This window comes from Heterodontus francisci, chromosome 4 (genome assembly GCF_036365525.1).
Source record: "Heterodontus francisci isolate sHetFra1 chromosome 4, sHetFra1.hap1, whole genome shotgun sequence".
NCBI classification, from domain to species: domain Eukaryota; kingdom Metazoa; phylum Chordata; class Chondrichthyes; order Heterodontiformes; family Heterodontidae; genus Heterodontus; species Heterodontus francisci.
This window is the reverse complement of record NC_090374.1, coordinates 122,977,679-122,994,853: the sequence shown is the minus strand read 5'-3', so window position 1 is coordinate 122,994,853 and position 17,175 is coordinate 122,977,679. Positions and strand designations below refer to the sequence as shown.

Here is a 17,175-nt window from a genome sequence, read left to right as displayed (position 1 = left end):
TTTGTCCTCGATGGTATCGAGCTTCCTGAGTGCTGTTGGAGATACACTCATTCAGGCAAGGGGAGTATTTCATCACATTCCTAACTTGTGCCTTGTAGATGGTGGACAGGCGTTGGGGACTCAGGAGTTGAGTTACATAAGTCTTCAGTACTACAGCTGAGATATTGTCTGGGCCCATAGCCCATCTAGTGCATTCAACTGTTTCTTGTGTTCAAGTGGAGTGGAGTGAATTGAATTGGCTAAAGACTGGCATCTGTGATGCTAAGGACCTCAAGAGGAGGCCGAAATGCATCATTGACTTCTGACAGAAGATGGCTGCAAGTACTTCAGCCTGATGTTTTGCATTGACATGCCATGCTCCTCCTTCATTCTCCCAGCATGCTCTCCTGCAGTCTTCACTGAACCCGGTTTGATCCACTGGCTTGATGATAATGGCAGAATGAGTGATATGCTGAGCCATGAGGTTACAGATTGTGGTTGAATACAATTCTGCTGCTGCTGCCACTAATGGTCCACAGTGTGTCACGGATGTCTAGTTTTGAGCTGCTAGAACTGTTCTGAATCCATCCCATTTAGCACAGTGGTCACTCCTACCAATTCTGTCATGGGCAGAAGCATCTACAACAGGTAGTTTGGTGAGGTTTTTCCGTCTTGTTGGTTCTCTCACCACCTGTCACAGGCCCAGTCTGGCGGTATGTCCTTCAGGACCCCAAACAGCTCAATTAGTAGTAGTGCTACCCAGCCACTCTTGGTGACAGACATTGAAGTCCCCCACCCAGAGTACATTCTGTGCCCTGGCTATCCTCAGTGTGTCCTCCAAGTGCTGTTCAATATGGAGGAGTACAAGCTCATTAGCTGAAGGAGGGCGGTAGGTGGTAATCAGCAGGAGGTTTCCTTGCCCATGTTTAACCTGGTGCTGTGAGACTCCCAGGGTCACTCCCTCCTGACTGCATACCACTATGCGCCACTGCGGTGGGTTTGTTCTGCTATTGCGATAGGACATACCCAGGGATGGTGATGCAGGAGTCTGGGACACTGAATGTAAGGCATAATTTTGTAGTATGACTATGTCAAACTAAACATGGGAGGAGTGTGTGCCCTGAGTACCTACTGACCCCTATGCAAGGCTCAGAACCATCGCGCAGAAGAGGACATGCCAGAACTGATACATATAGCTTGCTAATTCAATGAGCCACTGGCATTGGTCACACAGGCCAGCAGTGCCTTATCTCTCTTTTGTCCCTGCAGGAGAAAAGGGCACATAATGCCCAAGAAAGGGCACTCACATGAGGAGGAGTGCCCCATCTGCACATCGTTACAGCCATGGAGGGAGACAGGCATGGAGGAGGGAGACACTGAGATTGCCAGGGTGAGTCCCCTGGAGCAAGTCCAGAGAGGCGAGATGGGCATTCTTGTGGAGAGGGTGAAAATATATTGCAATCTGTAGATGAAGGGGTGAAGTGCAGTCCTGCCCGTCTGACAGCATTGCAAAGACTCAGCTGCATTGGGAAGCCTCAGCACTGCAGAGGCTTCTGCTCTCCAAGGCTAGTTCTCATGGTCTCTTCTTGCATCTCCCACAGGTTGTGACTTGGAGGGGGAAGGACTTGGATGGCAACAGGGAAGCACTGGAAGCAGAGACATCAGAGCAAGCACCATCACATCTTTCAAGCGCAGCCTCCACCAGCGCAGATACACTCACATCGGTGGGTCATCACTTTTAATTAGATAGGGTGGCACTGGGTGAAGAGCAGTCACAAGTGAGCAGGAGATGAGAGAGGCAGAGGCAGCTGTAAGTACAGACACAGCCATGCTCAGCTGGGCATAGATGGAGGGCCTCAGGAGTCAAGAAAGGAGGCTCTACTTAGACCAACAACAGTGCGGGGTCATGGGCTGAGAATGGAGGAGTCCGATCAGCTCATCTGCGCAACCTTTCTCAGGGCTTTTTATGCAACAGCTCCTCCAGTGAGAGTGGTCAACCTCGTAACAACCATATATAGCATGTTATAGACAAGTGGGAAATGGCGAGACTGGTTTTCAATTGTCACCTCCCAACTGACCAGATAGTGTTTTTGTTTAAACTAGTGTTTCAGTCCCTGCGTTTAGTTGGCCAATAAACAGACAATGACAGGTTTTCTGGTAAGTTTAAAACAGAAGATTAAATATTTATTGAACAATAATCACACGAAATGTTCGCAACATCACCCATGCATGCACTCACTCTCACGTGCACACTCAAGAAAAGATAGATAGTAGGAAAAGGGTAAGAGGCGTTAAGAGTTCAAGGTGTAAATGGCTGCTGTTTTTAGGAAAAACGTGTGGGATCCTCTTGGAAGGTAAGTTTTTAAAGTTGCAGGCCTGTTTACTGTCTGTCTTGCCCTTGCTGGGTTGCTGAAGTCTCCTGGCAGCCAACACTTCAGTTTGAAGATGGTACTGGTATTTTTTAGTTCAATTTTCACAGGTGGAGGAGTTGTTCAAAAGCATTTCTCTGCTGCAGCTGGTTGCCAACTCGTCACAGCGGGGTTCAACTATCTTAGCTAGAATCGATCTTTCAGCCTTGTGCTCGAATTCAAGATGGCTTTCGATGTTCTCTGTGGCTGGAGATCTCATAATGACTCCCTTTGTTCTCCAAAAAGGTTACCTTTAAAAGTAAATTCATAACATGTTAGTTTCGCCCATATGACTTTAGGCTTTTGATGCCTAAGGAGCTATACAATAGCTTCTGATTTCAGCCAATTTTGATAAGATGAGGGATATTCACAATTTATTGCTGTTATTGTAGCTGGAGACAGAGCTCCTGCCGGTGCTTTTGTTTTAGCTCACTTTGCAGATAGCTCACATCCATGTGTGATGAGCTGTTTAATTTCGATGCAGACGAGGTTAATGAGTTTCAGTTGTAGCAGACATGAATATCTATTTCAGTGCAGGAGTGGGTATTTGTCATGTGACTTTGTCCTCCATCTTGTTGAAGGCAAGTGTACCAGGCTTTTTAAATTGTTCTTTTGGTATATAGCTCTTCAGCTTATTTTTGTATTTCTCTTGCAGCACTTCACGTGAACGTGACACTGCCCCCAAAAAGGGAAAAAAAATGAAATGCCTTGAATTTCATTTTTGTTTGTTTCTTGTGGTTTAGAAAGTAAGGAAGAAGATATAGGGTCACACCACTACGCACATTCATTCCATGCATTCCTCAGGCTTTCAATCCTTATTCTGGTACAAGCTTTTGTTAATAGTGTTTTTCACATTCTGGACAGCGCATCGGCTAGGAGGTTTTCAGACTGTATGACATTACTTTGCACTGAAATAAGCCATCGGGATTAACAAAAGCTGAGATTTCCTTTGCCTGCTGCGTTATTGGAACGTGTCAGTATCCTTTTAATAAATCTATTTTACTGCTGTCGGTGGAATTTCCTATTTGGCTTATGCAGTCTTCAATACAGGGGATTGGATATGAGTTGGTTCTTGCAGTAATCAATGCAGAACTAGCACTAGAGGAGAGCTCCAGCTACTTTGGCTGGGTTCAATTAAATCATTCTCCAGCATGTACTGGATCTCCTTTTGGACCTGGCTAGCTTATCAATTCAATCTATAGGGGTTCTGCTTTATTGGAGGGTCTCTCCTATATCTACATTGTGTATTGTTTAGGGTGTGCAACGCAGTTTGTCCCAACAAACTCCTTTTGTTAATATGGTTAGGTCCTGTCTTTGCTGTTGAGAGAGAAAGTCAAGGTATTGTGTCTAATTTCCTTAGAATTTTAGTGTTTTCCAATTCAGCAGTAGGGGGTTCAATTTTAGAATTATCAGGGTTCTCTTCCTCATCTAGTTTATCCTCACTATTGCTCTGCTCCTCTAATGCTTTTACTGCCTGGCACACATTTAGTGGCCTGTCTGGTTCGTGTGACTGTGTTGTCTTTTTAACATGTTAACATGGCACATAGTCATTTTTTTTCTCCTATCCAGTATATTAATTAAGTAGTTTACTAATTCATCCTTTATCCTACACTGTACGAGCCACTAAACCTGGCTTTTAGAGGTTCGTCTTACAAGGGTAACAGCACCAGAACGAGGTCTCCTTGTTTAAGCTCACGGACTGCGGCTTTCTTATCTGCCTGCCTTTTCTTTTTTTCCTGAGAGGTTTTGAGGTGTCCTTTGCTATTGCACAGGCTTGGTAAAGTCTTTTCCAGAAGGTGGACGACTAATTTAGTAATGAGGTCTCCACCCTTAGATCCAGGAACTTTTCTTTGATTAATTTTAGGGGGCCTCTCACCTCATGTCCAAAAATCAATTCTAAGGGGCTAAAACCTGTGGATTCATTGGGGGAATCCCTGGTAGCAAACAGCAAGAAAATTACTCCTTTGTCCCAGTTGTAGGGGTATTCAGAACAATATGCTGAGAGCATAGCTTTTAGGGTCTGATGGCACCATTCCAAGGCCCCTTATGATTGTGGGTGATACGCTGCAAATTTCAGCTGGTCAATACCAAGGTTCTGTATGACCTCCTGGAACATTTGGGACATGAAATTTGTTCCCTACTCGGACTGTATTTCTCTGGGGAGTCCATATCAGATGAAAAACTGGGCTAATCCTCAACTACGGCTTTGGCAGTAATTTTCCTCAAGGGTATGGCTTTTGGGAATCTGGTTTTGGGTAGGGGATACCACGCAATTGATTAGAACTCTATTCAAAGTTTCCTCAAAAGTAGGAATGGGGAGAAGTAGAACAGGTTTGATTGTAGGTTGTGGTTTCCCAAAAACCTGGCAAGTCTGACAAAATTTAACCACACCTTTGTGGATTTGTGACCAGTAAAAGTGCCGGCTAATCTAGGCCTGGGTCTTTCGGATACCCACGTGCCCAGTCATAGGGATTTCATGAGCAATTTGCAGAAGCGCCCTGCGATAGTTAGGGGGAACTACAATTTGGTGAACTACGGTCCACTCCTCCTCTGTGGGTCACTGCGGGGTTCTCCACTTCCTCATTAGATTTCATTTTTAAAATAGCAACACTCGGGCAGTTTTTATATGCCTCTGCCTCAGAATAGGCTGTCTGTGCTATCCTTTTTTAAATCAGGGTCTGCCTGCTGGGCTTCCTTTTCTTACTCTAAATTTCCAAAAAGTGTCTCAACCACCCAGACCACTGGATCATCTGACTGATTTACTGGCTCAGTTTTCTCTGGGGGAGCTTGCTTGGCCATGGCCCTGGTTAGTACACAGGCAGGAAAGATTCCAGGGACTTCCTCCTATATTTGATCTGTCTCGCTGGCCTCATTTGCTGGTCTAAGACAACTGGGGCTGCTTCGACCTTACCCCCAGCCAAATCACTACCAGTAGTAGGTCTATTCTGGCCACAGGTAGACTAGGGACAGTCCCTACAGTCCAGAAACTAGGTTGCACTGCAAGTGGATCCAATACAATGGTACATGCATGTATCCTCCCTCAATCCCTTTTACCAGAACCTTCGCTTTTAGCAAGCTGTGGTGGGAAGGTCATTCCTTTATCCAGCATGAGGGACTGAGATGCCCCATCTCAGCTACGGTCCCCTTACCTTAAGAAGGATAGTATTGCCATAGAGGGAGAGCAACGAAGGTTAACAAGACTTATTCCCGGGATGGCGGGACTGTCCTATGAAGTGAGTTTGGGGAAACAGGGCCTGTATTCTCTAGAGTTTCAAAGAATGAGAGGTGATCGCACTGAAACCTACAAAACACTTAAAGGGACAGACAGGGTCGAGGCAGGTAAGATGTTTCCCCTGGATGGGGAGTCTAGAACCAGGGGACACAATTTCAAAATAAGGGGGAAGCCACTTTAGGACCGAGATGAGGAGAAATGTCTTTACACAGAGGGTTGTGAATCTTTGGAATTCTCTACCCCAGAGGGCTGTGGAAGCTGTCATTGCGTATGTTTAAAGCAGAGATTGACAGATTTCTAAATACCAATGATATAAAGGGTTTTGGGGATAGCGTGTGAAAAAGACATTGAAGTGGATGATCAGCCATGATCGTATTGAATGGCGATGGGCTGAATGGCCTACTCCTGCTCCTATGTCTTGAAGTAGGATATTGGGTTTGCTTGTTTTTCTAGAGGAGCTTGGGAACATCATTCCCTTAAAAACCAAATCCTGATAGCTTTGAGGAATTTTCTCTACTTCTGCCATACCTATGAGGTATTCTTTACAGGGTTCCTTACCACGGTTAGGGTTACAAGCGGGTCTGTCTTGCTACCTGCTTGGGCACCCTTTCCTTGGCTAGCCTTAGGCACTCCTACAAAATTAATTGGCCTTCCCTTTAACTTCCAGCAGTCAGCTTTCACATGCCCTGCTTTACTGCAATGGGAACACACAGGTCTGTGGAAAACATTCCTGCCCTCTGCATTTTCTTTCCTTACTGGAGGAAAGCTTCTTGCATTCTCACCCTTAGTTTCCCTGTCACTAACACCCCAACTATTATCACTTTCTTACTTTCTATGCTTTCCGAACCTCTGGGAATTATTATTATGAAAGGATGTTCCCTGCGAAAAGGATTTATGAGTAAGCGCATAGTCGTCTGCCATTCTCTCACCCTTGTAATTCTTTGCTCGATTGGGATGCTATTTTTAAGTTCTTCTGATAGAACTACCTCTCTCAAATTTTCATATGAGGTCTAACTTTAGAGATCATACCCAGCAATCAAAATCCATGTTTAATTCTTTCAAATTCAATAAAAGACTGGGAAATCTTTTCCAAGTGTTTCTAATTTTCTGTCACTAGGTTTCGAATACCAACTCATACACATTTAGAATTGACATTTTAGTTTATTCTTAATCAGAAGAACTCTCTTCTGACAACAAAAACACTTTGTGAGCCCTACCTACCAATTCACCTTGCAGGAGGATAGCCCAATGTTTTTTGGATGCGTAGGATGGGGAAGGAAACTGCAGGGGATGGGAACAATCGAAATGTGGAGCTTATTCAAAGAGCAGCTACTGCGTGTCCTTGATAAGTATGTACCTGTGAGGCAGGGAGGAAGTTGTCGAGCGAGGGAGCCGTGGTTTACTAAAGAAGTTGAAGCGCTTGTCAAGAGGAAGAAGGCGGCTTATGTTAGGATGAGACGTGAAGGCTCAGTTAGGGCGCTTGAGAGTTACAAGCTAGCCAGGAAGGATCTAAAGGGAGAGCTAAGAAGAGCAAGGAGAGGACACGAGAAGTCATTGGCGGATAGGATCAGGGAAAACCCTAAGGCTTTCTATAGGTATATCAGGAATAAAAGAATGACTAGAGTTAGATTAGGGCCAATCAAGGATAGTAGTGGGAAGTTGTGTGTGGAATCAGAGGAGATAGGGGAAGTGTTAAATGAATATTATGCGTCAGTATTTACAGTAGAGAAAGAAAATGTTGTCAAGGAGAATACTGAGATTCAGGCTACTAGGCTAGATGGGATTGAGGTTCACAAGGAGGAGGTGTTAGCAATTTTGGAAAGTGTGAAAATAGATAAGTCCTCTGGGCCAGATGGGATTTATCCTAGGATTCTCTGGGAAGCCAGGGAGGAGATTGCAGAGCCTTTGTCCTTGATCTTTATGTCGTCATTGTCGACAGGAATAGTGCCGGAAGACTGGAGGATAGCAAATGTTGTCCCCTTGTTCAAGAAGGGGAGTAGAGACAGCCCTGGTAATTATAGACCTGTGAGCCTTACTTCGGTTGTGGGTAAAATGTTGGAAAAGGTTATAAGAGACAGGATGTATAATCATCTTGAAAAGAATAAGTTCATTAGCGATAGTCAGCACGGTTTTGTGACGGGTAGGTCGTGCCTCACAAACCTTATTGAGTTTTTCGAGAAGGTGACCAAACAGGTGGATGAGGGTAAAGCCGTGGATGTGGTGTATATGGATTTCAGTAAGGCGTTTGATAAGGTTCCCCATGGTAGGCTATTGCAGAAAATACAGAAGTATGGGGTTGAAGGTGATTTAGAGCTTTGGATCAGAAATTGGCTAGCTGAAAGAAGACAGAGGGTGGTGGTTGATGGCAAATGTTCATCCTGGAGTTTAGTTACTAGTGGTGTACCGCAAGGATCTGTTTTGGGGCCACTGCTGTTTGTCATTTTTATAAATGACCTGGAAGAGGGTGTAGAAGGGTGGGTTAGTAAATTTGCGGATGACACTAAGGTCGGTGGAGTTGTGGATAGTGCTGAAGGATGTTGTAGGGTACAGAGGGACATAGATAGGCTGCAGAGCTGGGCTGAGAGATGGCAAATGGAGTTTAATGCGGAAAAGTGCGAGGTGATTCACTTTGGAAGGAGTAACAGGAATGCAGAGTACTGGGCTAATGGGAAGATTCTTGGTAGTGTAGATGAACAGAGAGATCTTGGTGTCCAGGTACATAAATCCCTGAAGGTTGCTACCCAGGTTAATAGGGCTGTTAAGAAGGCATATGGTGTGTTAGCTTTTATTAGTAGGGGGATCGAGTTTCGGAGCCACGATGTCATGCTGCAGCTGTACAAAACTCTGGTGAGACCGCACCTGGAGTATTGCGTGCAGTTCTGGTCACCGCATTATAGGAAGGATTTGGAAGCTATGGAAAGGGTGCAGAGGAGATTTACTAGGATGTTGCCTGGTATGGAGGGAAGGTCTTACGAGGAAAGGCTGAGGGACTTGAGGTTGTTTTCGTTGGAGAGAAGGAGGAGGAGAGGTGACTTAATAGAGACATATAAGATAATCAGAGGGTTAGATAGGGTGGATAGTGAGAGTCTTTTTCCTCGGATGGTGATGGCAAACACGAGGGGACATAGCTTTAAGTTGAGGGGTGATAGATATAGGACAGATGTCAGAGGTAGTTTCTTTACTCAGAGAGTAGTAGGGGCGTGGAACGCCCTGCCTGCAACAGTAGTAGACTCGCCAACTTTAAGGGCATTTAAGTGGTCATTGGATAGACATATGGATGAAAATGGAATAGTGTGGGTCAGATGGTTTCACAGGTCGGCGCAACATCGAGGGCCGAAGGGCCTGTACTGCGCTGTAATGTTCTAATTCTAAAAAAAAAAGTTAGCTGGACTCTTCACTATTTCAGCTAGGGTTTTTAAATCTTCAATACTTAATTGATTTAATTTATCATGGGATATGTCTCCCTGCTCTACAAACTCCTTAGCATTAAATGCGGTCATGTCTTTTGTTTCTAGCGCCATAGAGAAGAAAAAAATACATGAAAACCTGTTTGTTTAATTTTCCGCACAGTTTTTGAGGTCAATTTTCCTCCAGTTTCCAAATCTCCCAAATCTGATTGTCCAGAACCTCGTCTTCGGCTCCCCTCCACCACCACCCACCCCCCTCCCCCCAACCCACAATTTGTTATAGACACGTGGAAAATGGCATGGCTGGTTTCCACTGGCCACCTCACAACTGACCAAAGATAGTGTTTGTTTATACTGTTGCAGCTCATGTTTTGTTGGCCAATAAACAGACAGTGACAGCTTTAAAACAGAAGATTAAATATTTATTGAACAATAATCATCCAAAAGGTTTGCAACACCACTCACACCACATTCACTCTCACATGCACACTCAAGAAAAGACAGATAGAAGTTAATGGGTAAGAGGCGTTAAGAGTTCAAGCTGTAAGTGGCTGCTGTTTCAGGAAAAAATCTGTGGGATTCTCTTGGAAGCTAAGTTTTTAAAGTTGCAGGCCTGCTTACTGGCCGTCTTGCCCTTGCTGGGTTGCTGAAGTCTCCTGGCAGTCAACACTTCAGTTTGAAGACACTGCTGGTGTTTCTTAGTTCAATTTTCACAGGTGGAGGAGTTGGTCAAAAGGCACTCTCTCATTTCTCTGCTGCAGTTGGTTGCCAACTCTTCTCAGCAGGGTTCAGCTATCTTAGCTGGAATTGATCTCTCTCTCAGCCTTGTGCTGAAATTCAAGATGGCTTTCGATGTTCTCTCTGTGACTATACATCTCAGACTGATAACTCCCTTTGTTCTCGAAAAAAGGTTACCTTTAAAAGTAAATTCATTAAGTGTTAATTTCGCTCACGTGACTTTAGGCTTTCGGTTCCTAAGGAGCTATACAATAGCTTTCATTTTGATAAGATGAGGGATGGTCACACTTTATTGTAGTGATTGTAGCTGGAGACAGAGTTTTTTTTTTAGCTCACTTTTTTAGCTCACTTTGCAGATAGCTTACATCCATGTGTGATGAGCTGTTTAATTTCATTGCAGACAGGGATAATGAGTTTTTCAGTGCAGGAGTGCATGTGTCATGTGACTTTGTCCTCCATCTTGAAGGCAAGTGTACCAGGCTTTTTAAATTGTTCTTTTTTTTTTTTTATAACTCCCCTTTATTTTTGTATTTCCATCACAGCACTTGCCATTAGTGCGTGACAGGCAGCACTCGGAGTGGATGCAGGAACAGCACACTGACATGCACAGAATGCTCTGCAGCATTGATCAGTCTGTGGCACTGATAATGCTGAGATATCTGAAGTGGATAGCAGTGGCATCCTAGTTGGTGCTCCCCTCCAGCCATCCCAAACACCAGACAAAAGCTGAGGCAGTCACCGAGGAGGACGAGGGTGACAGCACTCACAGGCCACCATCATCAGCATCGGTCTCCTTGGCCCCTGTGACTCAGTGGGCATCTGTATAGCAGGGACCAGTGACGGATGCTGCCTTTGCATTTGCACAGGTGCAGCAGCCTCTGGTGGTGCCCCCACTGGAACCTCCACGACAAGGACAAACAGCACTAGCATCTCAGCTGCAAGCAGAAACAAGTTTGCAGGCTGCCTGCACCTCATCTGAGGCCATAAGAGGAGCATTGCACAGAAGTGGCAGAGAGCAGCGTGTCTGGCACAGCACTGAGTGGTTCACTAGGGTTTGCCTCACCTGTTAATGTGTTGAAAAAGAAAAAGTGCACAATGTAAATATTGACACGTAACACCAGATGTGTGAGCTTCCATTAACGTCCCTCTTCACTGTCCTCCTGATGCCCGGGGCTCTGCCTCCCCTGTGGAGGATGCTGTTCCTCATCACCACTAGACCTAAAATCTGAAAGTCATGCTCCCATTACCAGCTACTGCCTTGCTTGCGCTCAGGTAGACTCCCAATTGTGTCTGGAAGCCTTACCCGCTCCTCTTATGCCCAAGTCATGCACAGAGGGTGACAACCCCATTCAATGCCTCAGCACTCACTGAACACTCTCCCTGTAAGCTATATACACCCGTGGCACCTATGTGCCCCTCTCAGCTGTGCTCCCTTTTATGGGCCCACCCAATAACATGGGATGGCTATGACTGGCCCCCTGCTGTGCTGTTGCCTTGATGCACCTGGTCTCCCCATACCCAGCATGCAACCCATCTGCCCCCAAACTGGTCGTCAATGAACCTCTAAACGACCTTAATCAGCCTCATTGTAGAATTGGGTGGGTTGACGGGGCTTAACTTAACTAAACTCACTGGCTATGGGAAACTGGCATGTCAGCTGGCAACACTACTTTTATCACCTGCCCATCTCCATTCCCATCCCTGGCTGGACCTAAGAATCCTACGCCATGTCTCTGGAACATTAGTTCAGGCTTCTGGGATTAATAATCCAGAAACATTACCACTATACTACCGTTCCTGCTATCAGTCAGAACTTTGCTGGCAACCCAAGTCCAGTCCCTATGCATTTCTTCAAAATTCTGTCTATACTATCTAGGAAGGACAAGAGGGTTAAGTGTTACTAAGAAATACAAAATCTCATAACCAGGTCAATAAAATATAGGATGTAAATATTTGTCTTTACCCCATTACCTTTAGATCCATGGCAACTAACTAATTTAAAGCAATGTGCCAGTGGAAGGCTTACAAGAGGACATGCGGCATCCTACAATACTTTTTACATATTTCACAATTCTCATTAATCTCTTCTATTGCCTTGTATACTCCTCAACTAAACCTGCATCTTTCAGCAGATTTTTAACCTTTTACAATTAGGGTGAGCAAATTACCTGTGTAACTTTAAGACTTTTATTTTCATCTATTATTTCCATCACCGATGCCATTACACTTAACACTTTGATGAGAAACATCAGGTTTTGCTAAAGGGATACAATAAAGTCCTGACTGGGTAAACTGCAGGTGACCCATTTTCCAAGAATAAATGCCTTATGCTTCATGTCGAGTTTTATTTGTGTCTTTTTCATAGAAGGTTTACTCAACAGCACAGGTATCTCACTAGAGAGAAATCAGTACATGTAAAATAGCTGAAGTAAGCTATTTTACATAATTTTTTTTTTACTCATTTCATGTGGTGACGGCATCACTGGCAAGACCAGCATTTGTTACCCATTTCTAATTGCCCTTGAGAAGGTGATGGTGAGCTGCCTTCTTGAACCACTGCAGTCCATCTAGTGTGGGTACATCCACAGTGCCGTTAGAGAGTGAGTTCCAGAATTTTGATCCAGTGACAGGAAAGGAACAGCCATATACTTCCAAGTCAGGATGAGGTGTGACTTGGGAGGGGAACTTTCAGGTTGTGGTGGTGCTCCCATGATTCTGCTGTCCTTGTCCTTCTAGATGGAAGCGTTCGTGGGTTTGGAAGGTGCTGTCGAAGGAGGAGTGGTGAGTTGCTGCAGTGCATCTTGTATATAGTACACAGTGCTGCTACTGAGCGTGAGTGGTAGAAGGAGTGAACTTTTAAGGTGGTGGATGGGGTGCTGATCAAGTGATTTGCTTTGTCCTGGATGGTGTTGAGCTTCCAGAGTGTCGTTGGAGTTGCACTCATCCAAGCAAGTGGAGAGTATTCCATCACACTCCTGACCTGTGTTTTGTAGATGGTAGACAGGCTTTAGAGAGTCAGGAGGTAGGTTGCTCACCGTAGAATTCCCAGCTCTGATCTGCTTTCTTTACAACTCTCTTTACTGACCTCAATGTGTTGGCATTGCCAAACCTTAACCTTGCATTGATCCTCAATACTTAGTGCAACAAGATAGCATTTTAAACAATCTGTCCCACATACTGATGAAGTACAAGCACCATCTAATACTGCATATTTAAAGGAGTCTACGACTAATACATTCATCACAGGACTAAAACTCCTTGCAACTAGTATAATTTGTTAGGATTCATCATTATCTTCATCCGTGTCCTTTTGAGGATCCCACCTCTTCATTTGGACAGTTCACCACATGATACTTGGAACAATACCTGAAGCACTTATTAACTGTTCCTTGGGCATTCCTCGGATTCATTCACCCATTGTTATTTCAACTTTGTCTTCTGCTCTAACAGCCAGATCTACTAAAGGTGCTTTCATCCTCATTATGTCTGTCTTTAATCCCTCCACTGTATTGACGCCTGCATCCAGTATCTGGACTACTTTGAAATCCAGTTGTCATTGAGTCTTCTATTCTTTGTATCACAGCAGAATATCTCATTTGTTCCATGAAGGCTGAAGGAAATGACGATTTCCACAGATTTATTTCAAGGCAGCAGACATCTAATCCAACACAGACTCTTTCTCGGAGAGCCAAACACCAGTTAGAACCAGTTACCTGGTGGTGTAGTGGCGCAGTGGTTAGCACCGCAGCCTCACAGCTCCAGCGACCCGGGTTCAATTCTGGGTACTGCCTGTGTGGAGTTTGCAAGTTGTCCCTCTGTCTGCGTGGGTTTACTCCGGGTGCTCCGGTTTCCTCCCACATGCCAAAGACTTGCAGGTTGATAGGTTAATTGGCCATTATAAATTGCCCCTAGTATAGGTAGGGAAATATAGGGACAGGTAGGGATATGGGAATAGTGTAGGATTAGTATAAATGGGTGGGTGATGGTCGGCACAGACTCGGCGGGCCGAAGGGCCTGTTTCAGTGCTGTATCTCTAAACTAAACTAAAACTAAACAAATGAGACACCTTAGCACAATCCAGTAACTTAAATGGAAGGTAATCATACCCTGACAATTTAAACTTGCTTTCTGCCATTTTCCGCAATGGCCACTGGGATTTTAGGGGTTTTTTTCCACTTAACTGGCAGTATGCCAGTTCTGCTGCCCAAATCCCACTCTGCCTGCCAGCCAGATACTGATTTCTGCTGGGTTTGGACAGGAGACATTTCTGGGAGATGAAAATGAGACCAGGAAGTTACAACGGTTCAGGCTTCACTCCAGCTTGCCTTGCCTTGCCGCCCTCATGCCAAACTCACATAGCAAGTTAAATTTGGGGCTAACATCCTGGATTAAGAAAAAGTACCTCTCCAGACTTCATTACTCCAATGCTCTCCTTGCTGGCCTCACAGATTCTCCCCTTTACAATTTCAACTTATCTAAAACATATTCACATTCAACCAACATCACTACCTCTCTATCTGCCTATGTCACAATTTCAAGATCTTTGTGATCATCTGCAACTCCCTCCATGGCATTGCTGTTTCTTACTTCTGCAAGATCATTCAGCCCTATGTTTCTGTATGCACTGTCTTCTCTTTCACTTTATATTCCCTTTTTCTTCAATCCACTTTTAGTTCCACAGCCTTCAAGTTTTTCAGCCTTACACTCATTCTCCTTAAACCCCTCTGCCTTGCTATCTCTCTCCTCTCCTTCAAAAGTCACCTAAAGACTTACCTCTTTGATCACCACTCCAAAACCTTTTGCTGCATTTCCTAGTTTCTCATTATTTTCCTCTCTATGAAGCACTTTACATTAAAAGGTAATTTGTCATTAAGATTGAAAATTAGGAATATTTGCATTTTCACAACAAATATTGAATCATTGGGCCTATTTATGCAATATTTGCCCTTATTCTTACCTTCATTTTCCCACTGTATTTAGGATCAGAAATGGTCATAAAAGCAGCTTCTTTGCTCTGCTGTACAAACTCTGGAAACTTGCAAAATACATATTCACAGACTCTTCTGACAGTGGATGCCTTCAACAAAGACAAAAATCGTAAACATCAACTAAACTTGGTGATCAAAACCTCATTATACATCACATAGCATTAACACAAGTATGGGATGACCCATGAAGTCAACTCCTATATAATCTCCTGGGAAGGCAACTAATCACAGAAAAGTCTCCAAGATAAAATACTCTGAAATTCATGCCAGACTCCAGAACACATTCAAGTAGAACTCCTGGAAGTTAGTGTAATGCTATAACAAACAATATTCAAAACAATTATTTTTAGGCAATGTTTTCACAGCCCAATACAGCAGTTGTCACGCTGAAGAGAAAAAAAACATCAGTACATATTCTTATCTTCATAACCTTCAGTCATGTTCCTAACCAGTTAATTATCCAGCTTCTTGCTTTTAAAATGGAGTTAATTAACTGATGTTATAGTAACTCCTTTATGAATCTATTCCACATATTCACTACTCATAAGGAAAAATATCAACAATCTAAGTTACATAATTGGTTACATTTACATGTTCTACGTCTATGATCTTCTGGAGAATTAGATCATGTCATCTCACAATCTTCTCTTTTCCAATATTGATTTCAATTGCGTTGGTCTCTTTTCATAACTATGTCCAAAAATTTCTCTTTCCTAAACCCTCACCAGCATTTTTCTAAAGCTAGGATTCTCAAATTTGTACACAACATTCTAAATAAGTTAGAGTCAAAATATCTTGCATCAAATTCACTTATTTGTCTTATACACTCCTACTCAACTAGTCTTATTGATTGGTTCATAACAAAAAATCTATTCCTTTTCTACTTATGCAAAGAGGTACCTTGTTTTGTTTAAAAAAAAGAAAGATTTATTTTCTAAGTGGCATCAGCCTTTATGGAGGCTGGGGAGGTGGACAGGTGGTGGTGGTGGGAAGCACCTGATTGTAAAAGAATGGCCAGGCTCCCCTGGCTCAAAGTTAGTACTGACCTACACAAAGTAGGAATTGACCCCTTGAAAACACTTACCCGACAAGAAAATGGGCTTTCCCCAAATCACTAGCCCATTTCAAAATAGAACCCATTAATTGCATTCCCCTCCCCCCCAATTAATGAGGATGCACCAATTTGAAAGAAACCTTTGCGTATCTCTTCTGTAAGGGGAAGCTCTTCTTGATATATCTCTGTCCCATCTTGCAATTTACTAGCTTAATTAAAATATAACACGTTTCACCAATTGTGTTCCAATGTACATGGTCTCCCTTTCATCCACATCAAAATTCACCTGCCATTCCTCTGTCTATTTCTTTAACTTGCCCAGAGCATTTAAATAAAAAAAGGTATTGATTGAGGAATGAATTGTCCAGGATACCAGAACTCCCCTGCTGCTCCTTTAATAGTGCAGTGGATCTTTTACATCCACTCAAGAGTGAAGATATGACCTCGGCTTAACATCTCATCTGAAAGATGGCATCTCAGACAGTACAGCACTCCATTAGTACTGCCGTGAAATGTCAACCTCGATTATGTGCTCAAGTGTCTGGTGTGGGGCTTTAACCCACAACCTTGACTCAGGAAGCAAGTTAGCATTAAAGAAAATCGATGAATCTAGTTATTGAATAGAGAAAAAGAATTACCTGCATCTTGCTAGTGTTCTCATCAGGCTGCAGGAGTGCAACATGATTGGATATCTTACGGAGGATGGCCAAGTAACTAAAATAGATTTGTCGTACTGTAGAGCCACCTTGATTTTTCTAAAAAAAAAATTAAAATATGATCAGTATTTTTTGAAAGCAAATAGATTTCAGTTCTCAATTTAAAAATATCTGGGAGCTCAACTTAGAATCTGAAAATATATGATTAGAATTTGTCCTGGAGACTCCCACTCCTGAAAAAATATATTTTAAACTTTTTTCTAAAAGGTTTTGCCCATGTGTGGCAGCCTCACTACAGAGCTGCAATTTTCATTCCACATCTGCACTTGGCTTTGACGTTTGACCATCTTTGCTACTCCAAATAAGGTAATGCAACATCGCTCAGGTTTGACAGATGTCCCCACAAATAAGAAAAAGACTTGACTGTTACATCGCAAGACACTTGCAAGTTCTCCCTGTGTCTGCGTGGGTTTCCTCCGGGTGCTCTGGTTTCCTCCCAAAGACTTGCAGGTTGATAGGTAAATTGGCCAGTAGCAATTGCCCCTAGTATAGGTAGGTGGTAGGGAAATATAGGGACAGGTGGGGATGTGGTAGGAATATGGAATTAGTGTAGGATTAGTATAAATGGGTGGTTGATGGTCGGCACAGACTCGGTGGGCCGAAGGGCCTGTTTCAGTGCTGTATCTCTAAACTAAACTAAACTAAACTTCACA

The 17,175-nt window shown here is 43.6% G+C and overlaps 1 protein-coding gene across 6 annotated transcripts in view; it reads right to left on the bottom strand.

Annotated features, from left to right (window-relative positions):
* ercc6l2 (excision repair cross-complementation group 6-like 2) overlaps positions 1-17,175 on the bottom strand; it is a 135,620-nt gene that overhangs the window by 93,245 nt on the left and 25,200 nt on the right. For 5 of the 6 annotated variants that reach the window (XM_068030092.1, XM_068030093.1, XM_068030094.1 and 2 more), the window contains 2 exons: positions 16,445-16,561; positions 14,722-14,841 (listed from right to left, as the gene is read on the bottom strand). In XM_068030092.1, the coding sequence (XP_067886193.1) occupies positions 14,722-14,841; positions 16,445-16,561 (237 nt within the window). The remainder of the gene's footprint in view (positions 1-14,721; positions 14,842-16,444; positions 16,562-17,175) is intronic. The other variant, XM_068030095.1, reaches the window with a different exon arrangement.